This window comes from Mobula hypostoma, chromosome 14 (genome assembly GCF_963921235.1).
Source record: "Mobula hypostoma chromosome 14, sMobHyp1.1, whole genome shotgun sequence".
In the NCBI taxonomy this organism is placed as follows: domain Eukaryota; kingdom Metazoa; phylum Chordata; class Chondrichthyes; order Myliobatiformes; family Myliobatidae; genus Mobula; species Mobula hypostoma.
In genome coordinates this window covers 17,952,744-17,961,601 of record NC_086110.1, presented here as the reverse complement: position 1 = coordinate 17,961,601, position 8,858 = coordinate 17,952,744, and the positions used below count along the sequence as shown (strand labels likewise).

At 41.9% G+C, this 8,858-nt stretch overlaps 1 protein-coding gene across 1 annotated transcript in view; it reads left to right on the top strand.

The window, feature by feature from the left end:
- Positions 1 to 299: 299 nt before the first annotated feature.
- The window catches only part of slc9a5 (solute carrier family 9 member A5), a 252,309-nt gene continuing 243,750 nt past the window's right edge, over positions 300 to 8,858 (top strand). Inside the window, exon 1 of the mRNA XM_063066729.1 lies at positions 300 to 539. Within this exon, the coding sequence (XP_062922799.1) occupies positions 401 to 539 (139 nt within the window). The 5' untranslated portion in view covers positions 300 to 400. The remainder of the gene's footprint in view (positions 540 to 8,858) is intronic.

Below are 8,858 nucleotides of genomic sequence, written 5' to 3'. Positions count from 1 at the left end.
TTTTACATAAGCCTTTATGTAATGCTACTTGATATTAGCAACAATTGTAAACGTTCATACTGGAAGCCAATTAACGGAGCCCGGCAGAAAGCATCCAATGTGCCGCCCGCTGGAGCTACATTGCGGTGATTGGCGGGTCATCCAGTGCCTTTATTGGGTAAGAACATCTATCACGTGGTCACATTCCCAGTTCTTCCAATTAAAAGCCAGCAAGGGCGGGCTAAGGTGTGAAGACAGGTTGAGGTGAAGGGCGGGCGGGATGATTCTTGAGCACGGGTTAGTGAGGGTGGTCACGGCGTTGTGCGCGTTGTTCCCGTGAAGCTGAACCTCGGCCTCGACGGTGGCAGAGCTGCTGCAAGGAGCTGGGGTCTCGCCGTTGGCTGTCAGCCACTCGACAAGAATGCGGAGCACCGTGGACGAAGGAGACCCTCACGGTTACGGCACCGTTGGCTTCGAAATGGTCAAGTGGGAATGGGTCCATGTGCAAGGACCCTATCTGGTAGTAGTGTGGATATTGGTCGCCAGTTTGGCTAAAATATGTGAGTAGACCCAAGCTTTCTAGAGCTATTGGATTACATTCAAATACGCAAATACTCTCATATGAAGCATCCTTGCAACAATTTCTGATCCGTCAGGTTCACATTCCCTCAACACTCGGCAGGTCAACTCTCGCTAACGTGCACTTCGAGGGCACTGTCAGTACAACGTTTCCGTTATCTAAATCAATGCAATTTAGTTTGTGATGCCTACGCGATGGACTGAATGCAAGTCACCTATACAGGTGTGAGTGTTAAAGAGAAAGTAGACTCCCACCGAAATAACCTAAACGGCTGCGCTCGGTAGCAGAACTTGGCCGGTACCGGCTCTAGGTAGTCTTATTACGAGCTAGTGTCTGAGTCCGACTGGCGAACCTGTTCGAAAATATGGGCACACTTTCTTGAGTTCAAATGCTTGCAGGAGCAGAGATTCGCCCCCGTTCCGAGTTCGGAACGTATATTTTACGGAAAGAGTTAATGCTGTAGGATGTTCCGAGATTAGGTCAATGGGACCAGCGTTTTCTTCGCTAATTATTATGTCCTCCTTCAGTGCATCAGTTGTTGCACCCAATTAAATGCGTTATTTTTGGAGTACTGTACCTGTTAGTACAATCAATTTACAGCCCCAGAACACGTTAGAGTGAGATCTGGCCGTATCTTAATGCTTGTAAATTATGCAGCTGTAAATTCAGCATTTGATAGCCTAGTTTTAAGCTATTGGAACAAGCAACGGCAAGTAAAAATAATGTGGGTTTTTTTCGGATGGGAGAAATGTAATTAAAATTAAGAACTGAGCGCCAGGTTTGTAAAGGGATTTGAAATGTAATTTTCGTTTATTTGCTGTAATTTTCTCTAGTGTATAACATTCCTGGAAGTATTGGATATTTATGTTAATGTCAACATTATCTGTTCATGTATGTCAGTTCAGGGTTTCTGGTCCTCAAATCTCAGTGTTTATAATTTTAGTCTTGCTTACCTGATTGCGTGGGTATGGGTTATAAGCTTGACTCACTTGGGAAGGGGTTTAGGCTAGAGGATATCACGTGATGGATGCTATAATTCCCCACTTTACAATAATAATTGTATTTCAAGGACTCACTGGCAGTAGGTTCCTCCATTGGATCCTGACTAGCTGGAAAAGGGGTTTGTGGCCAGAGGACATGGCAAAGTATGTCATGGTAAATCAGTGAGTTTAAAGGACTTCAGACCCAGGGGGAAGATAATTGGCAACTTCCTATGAATCCATTCTATGACTGAAGGGGTAAGAAAAGGCATTGTTCTATAGTGGGCAACTATTTCTGTGTAGGATGTAAGGGAACAGTTGTGTCCGAACTGGTGCCTTGCAGGAAAGACAATAATGGAAAAAAAAAGAACTATTGACAGTATTGAAGGTAATGCCTAAGTTTAAAAGGTGATGGCATGAGATGATCACAACAGATAACACCTGGTGGTAGCAAGGCAGTTCAGAGATGTGGTAAAATGAGGTATTTGAGGGTGTATTAAGAAATGTGGATGATGCATTTGAAAATCCTGAGAAGTTTATTTAAAAATGATATATTTGGAATCATAACATCTGTAATATTGTTTGTACTCCAAGGGATCATTGTGAGTCCTAGCAATGTTGATAGGCATTCCTTTTAAAATCAGTTAGTTACTTAAGCAAATGGTGGATTTTAGAAAGTGGGTTCCATGGGAACGCTGAGCTGAAAAGATGTTTTCACCTTGGCTTGGTAAGATAAAGGAAGAAAGAAAATTGTGATATCCAAGTTTGTGTTGCCTTATCAGACTGATCCTGGAGGTGTGCTATTTAGAAAATAGAAACAATTATTATTTTTGGATGCTCCTTCCAGGTGACTACACACCTTCTAGATTGCTTCCCTGAAGCTTGGAACACGTGTGGATTTTATTATTCTGTAACCCAAGTAAGGTATTGATTGAGCAAATGTGGTTTTGATTTGCAGTGTGCGCATCACAAGGAAACAGTAGTTATTACCCTTAAAGGTGGCAGCAAGTCACTTTCACTCACGGTAAGTTGGCACAGGAGCTCCTAGGGTTATGCAAGGGTTTGTTTCTGAGAACTGTCCATGAGAAATGACTTTTTTCTCTATTACGTATGGAACATGGAATAGTACAGCACTAATCAGGCCATTCAAGCCACAGTGTTGTGCAGACCTTGATGCGAGTTATACTAAATGTCCTCCTGTGTATCATCCATAACCCTCCATTTCCTTTGTAATTGTGTGTCTATCCAAATCTCTTAAACTGCAGCCTACTGCAGACACCTAATATTCTATTCACTTAAAAGTAAACAACTGGCCCCCCTCATTACCTTTAAACATTTCCCTCACCCTCTACCTTGAAAATGTATCCACTCGTATTTGACGTTTCAACCATGGGGGAAAAGATTCAGTCTGTCTTCTCACATCAGTGTTTTCTATGTTTTAAAAATCTTTGTTAGGTCTTCCCTCAGCCTCCACTCCAGGGAGAACGACCCAGGTTTGTCTGATTAATCTATCCTTGTAATACATGTTTTCTCATCCTGACAGCATCCTGGTCAACCTCCTTTTCATCCTCTTCAGTCTCCCCATCCTACCTATAATGGTGTGACCAGAACTGCACATAATACTCCAATTGCTTTTGACTAAAATTTAACTCTGTGCTTTCTCCTTTCATTTGACCTCCCAAAATACAACACCTCACACTTGACTGGATTTGGATTCTGATAAAGATTATTTGTCATATGTACATCAAAACATAGTGAAATGTGTAATTTGCATTAACAACCTAATTTGTATTAACAACCAACACTATTAAATTTTAATTGGATTAAGTAAATTAAACTGGCTATAACTGGATTAAACTCTATCTGCTACTTCTTTGCCCATATCTGTAATCTTTAATGGCCCTTTACACTGTCTGCAAATCTACTAATTTTGGTGTCACCTGCAAATTTAGTAAATCACCATCCTTACTTTCATCTAAATCATTGATACTACAATTAGTAAATGACAATAAAAGAGGACTGCATGTCCTCATAATCTAATCTAAGCTAGTAGGTCCCAGCACCAATTCACATGGAAGCCATCAATTATAGACCTGAACCAGAATAGCAACCTTCCAGCCCTACTTACTACCTTCAATGGGCAAGCTACTTCTGAATTCAGACTTATAATTTACCTTGGGTCCCATGCATTCTTGTCTTTTGAATCAATATACCCTGAGTAAATGCTTTACTAAGGTCCATGTATTCTGCCTTATCCAGATAGGCTCCTTTATCACTTCTTCAATAAACTCAATGAAGTTTGTAAGGCATGACCTGCCCTGCAGAAAGCCATGCTAACTGTCCATAAGCAGGCCATTTTTTTTTCCAAATATGCATAAATCCTATCCATCAGTATCATTGCTAGGAGCTTTTCTATGACTGGCATGGGGGGGGGGGGGGGGTCACTGGCTTATGCATACCCAGAATTTCTCTATTTCCTCCTTGAACAGAGGTATAATGTTAGCTACTCGCCATAAGACAATAAAACGTAGGAGCAAAGTTGGGTCATTTGGTCTATCCAGTCTGTTTCACCAATTTCCCCTTTCAATTCCATTATCCTGCTTTCTCCCAGCAACTTTTGACACCCTTACTAATGAAGGACCTATCAACCGCTACCTTAAATATACCCATTGACTTGTGTTCCACAACCAGATGTAGCAATGGATTCCATAGATTCACCACTCTGTCTGAAGTACTGCCTTTTCCTTTTCTAAAAGGATGACCAGTATATTTTCTCCTGTAGTCGGGCTCTCCACATAACATTTCAGAAACTCTTCATGGATGTACTGGAGAAATCCAGGCCTGTTTTAAGGAAGTTCCAATCAATACTCGGGAAGTAAAACTTCCCCACTATGACAACCTTGTTGTTCCTGCACCTTTTCATAATCTGCCTACATATCTGTTCCTCCATCTCTTGCCTGGTAGAGATCTATATTTTAATCCCATCATCAAATTGCCCTTCCCTTAACTGTATATCAGAGCTTCACCCAAATTGCCTCTGTAAAGGAGCCTTCCAGTGTCTTCTGAGTACCTCTGACATTCTCTCTTATCAGTAGAGCAACCCCTCCACCTCTTTCTTCCTCTTTCTCCCCCCCCCCACCGCCACCACCATGCCCCTATCATGTTTTTATTTAAAAACACAAAATCCAGCAGCTTTGAGCTGCCAGTCCTGTCCCTTGTGCAGCCAGGTTTCTGTAATAGCAACAACATTGTAATTCCATGTACTAACCCAGGCTGTAATTTCATCCTCTTTACACATAATTCATCCTTAATATTGTATTGCTTGAGACACTCAGATGCCACTATATTAGGTACAGGAGTGGAATCCAATGTGGTCTTTTGCTGTAGTCCATCCACCTCAAGGTTTGACATTGAATTCAAAGATGCTCATCTGCATACTGTTGTTGTACTGTGGTTATTTGAGTTACTGTTGCCTTCCTGTCAGCTTGAACTGGTCTGGCCATTCTCCTTTGACCTCTCCTAACAAGGTGTTTTTGCCCACAGAACTAGTGCCCACTGGATGTGGTTTTTTTTTTACCATCACTCACTGTAAGCTCTAGAGACTGTTTGAAAGTCCCAGGAGATCAGTTTCTGAGATACTCAAACCACCCCGTCTGGCACCCACAATCATTGTACGGTCAAAGTCGCTGAGATCACATTTCTACCCCATTCTGATCAACTGAACCTCTTGCTTTTGTGCATAGTTACTGTCACGTGATTGGCTGATTAGCTATTTGCATTAACAAGCAGATGTACCTAATAAAGTGGTCACTTGCTATATTTGTTTAATTTCATCTGGAGTCATCTGAACACTGAATAATTTAATGGAATATATACAGTATCCAGTTATTAATGATGGCATAAAACATTATTACAGGCAGCCTCCATCTCACAACTGTTGAGGTTATAGAAATTTGGATTATGAAACTAATAAATCACTGGCTGAAAATTTGTGATATGGAATAAGATCTGCTTTCCTGGACTTTGTGTTGAAGAAAATGTAAATAAACCAAGATAAATTTCAATTCTTTTCAGTTCATGGTTCTTGATGAGCCAGCTTTGTGTTGCAGGAAATTGTGATGCAGGCTGTGTTTGAGGAATACAACAACCCTGCCTACACCCCTACCCCGTCATGCAGGGGTTGCACGAGTTGGCTTGGAAAATGCATTAAAATGTGTGTAAAGTCAGGTGTTTTGTTCATCAGGTCATTGTAACCCAAGGAACCCTGTATAAGGTAGGGACTTGCAAGGCAATATCAGGGGGTAGTTGAGCAGCAACCACTTATTTTGGGTCTGGACTAGGACAGATTGGCCAAAAATATCAAAGTCCTTCACTAAGAAAACATTAGCTAACCCTACTGATTATTGGGACTATCAGTCAGTTTCATTGTCACCATTACTGAGACAACTGCGAGAAATAAGATATTTCATTCACTTCCCTAAGTTGAATTAACATCTGTTTCTGTGTGACCAAAGGTGCTGGCACCCATTGGACTACCGCCCTTGTAATGCTCTCTGCAAGGAGTGTACTTCAGTAGTGAATCTATATGTACAACAATGGGAGTACCAAACTGAAAGCTTCCTTGCTCGGGCACACTAATCTTCCAACTGAAATTATGACGTGTTCATCAGTTAAAAGAACTTAATTTGGTTTATCACTTGCTTAAGAAAACTGGAAGCCAATATTGTGATAACGGAACTCATCTTAATTCAGTTAAAACACTCGCAATTCTCTCTGACTTTGAGTGTACATGTTTTATTTCCTTCTATTTGTGTAGCATCTGGTGCTGAAAGATTTCTGCTTCAGTCAATTGCATTAAGGAGACGTTGCCATGCGGAACAATTGCTCTCATGTTTAAGGTCAGAATATTGATCAGGATGCTGAGACAAATCTGTTGACTTCCCTCTGGGTCACCAGATTGGACAGATTATTTGCAGCACCTCCCTGTCACATAGACATGTGTTTTGAGCTCAGATTGGGCCTCTGATTGGAATCTGCAGTGTTTTGAATCAGAAACGTGGATGACACACTCCAAAATGAGGATGAGTTAGACCACTTTGAGACAGCTTTACAGTTATTCTGAGAGTTCTGAGTTATTTTACTGAAGTTTGTTGAACTCAGTTCTCTCTCAAGATGAAGAAGAATGTTCTTCCCCTCCGGATTTGTGGTATCCGAGGTGGCTAATGGGGCCAACGTAGGAACTACGACCTCTTCCACAATGGAGCTTGGGTTGACTGACATCAGTAGCTGGATACTTTATGAAGTGGGGTGCTCCTTCTGCCACTTGTGCTGGGCTTCTGTGTGTGGCTTTCGGGTTTTCAAAGCATTCACTGAGGGGAGAGAGGGGTGAATCATGGGCGAGATTCCCAGGAATAAATGGGAATGTCACTTTGAGCATATCCTTGAATCTTGTCTGCCTAAGGATCGCTTCCATGTCTAAGGTCAGAATGGACTATGCTGTTCAATCATCACCCATGCATGAACTGACCAACACCAGGTCCCCATGAAGCAATGCCACAATTTTCAAACTTTTTTTTAAACCTCTTCTACAATGTGCTGATCTACCTAGTTTCCTCTGATTATGGCTCTGAGGATCCTTCATTTCATTTGGGTGCAAGTTGCTACAGACACAAGGCCCTGAAATTTCCACCAGAAACCGTATTCTTAAGATGCTCCTTAAACCCAGTTCTTTAACTAAGCTTTTGGTCATCTATCTTAATTAGTTTTGTACTGATGATCAGCTGCTGTTGACCATCATCAGTACAAGGTAATATTTCAGCACTTCAAGAAATTCGGCAAGATTTCTAAAATCATTGTTGCTTTTGAGTTGAAGGTATACGTTCATATCTGAGATTGCTTAGTGTGGCTTTGGTCTCATTAATTCAGTTCCAGTTTTGAAGCAGAGCATATTGTCATGGGGGGTGAGAGAGGCAATTTGCTCTTTGTGGACTGTTAAATCTTGGTGGGAAATCTTGTCAAAGTTTAACGCAACATCTGCATTGATTATGGTACTCGCTGTGAAGTTTTTTAAACTGAAGCTCATCTTCGATATTAAATTTCCAGGGAACTGGTCAAATAAAGCTGCTTTGCTGAACAAAGTAATTGTACACTGAGTGTGACCAAGATTATGAAAAGAAAACAAAAGTACCATCCACAACATTTTTCAAGTAGTGCGAACTTTTGTGGAAAGCTATGAGATTTGAATGCTTTTAGATGAAAAAAGGAAGGTAATGGGGGAGAACAGGAAATCATAAATGATCCACATGCTGAGGAAAAGTTTCTCAGGGCTCGGGGATACTTGAGATCTTTTCGATAAACTAATAGGAAATATCCATCTCCTCCACATCTGTTCTCAAGATGAGGCTTTCTATTTTAAAACATCTGGGATGTCCTTTCTTGCAGAATGGGGTTTCCCTTCCACCATCACCGATGCTGCCCTCCCCTACATCTCCATTTCCTGTACTTCTGCCCTCCTACCAGCATGAGATGGGGGTCCCATGTCCTATTCCCCACCCCCACCCCGAGTCTCCATATCCAGCGTCTCATTCTCCATAACTTCTGGAAGATCTACCATATGGCACACCTTCCCCTTGCTCCTGCACCCTATTTTCTGTAGGGTTCACTCTATGAAACTCTCTTGTCCACGTTTCTCCCCACTGATCGTCCTTCTTGCAAGTGTAACTAACACGCTGTAAGGTTTCACTGCTAATGTAATGGCCTCTCTGTAATGTTCCACTGCTAAGTTAAGTTTCTCTGTAGCAGCAATGTTTGGGTTATGACTAGAGATAACGGGGCATGTTAGCCAATGAGCTGGATGTTGTTCATTCTTGTGTGCCTGGGAGAGGGAATTGGTGGTCTTTTGCCGGGGAGCGATGAGGAGAGAAGATGCGAATGGAGAGAGTTGGTAGACCGCCGGACGGAGTGGACTCGGAGCGATAGTCCGAAGATCAGCGACAATTGGAGGAGGTCGATGGTGGACGAACGGCCGTATCAGTGAGCTCCAACATTGCAGATTAGACTGTTTCCTGAGAATGGGCCCTTTTTTTTCTTTTCTAACCATATAGTCAAATTAAGAATTATAAAGCTCAATTGTTTAATTGCATATTGTGTACTGTTTGTTATTTCATGGTCCTGATCTGTAATAGGACACATCGTGCAGCATCCACCCAAATGAGATTTCTTGAGTTAGCCGGGCCGGGGGGCTATCATCGCCTGCTGAACCGAGAGTTACACAAGAACAAGTGTCAGGAGAAAAGGTGCTACAAATACCCCCACACTTT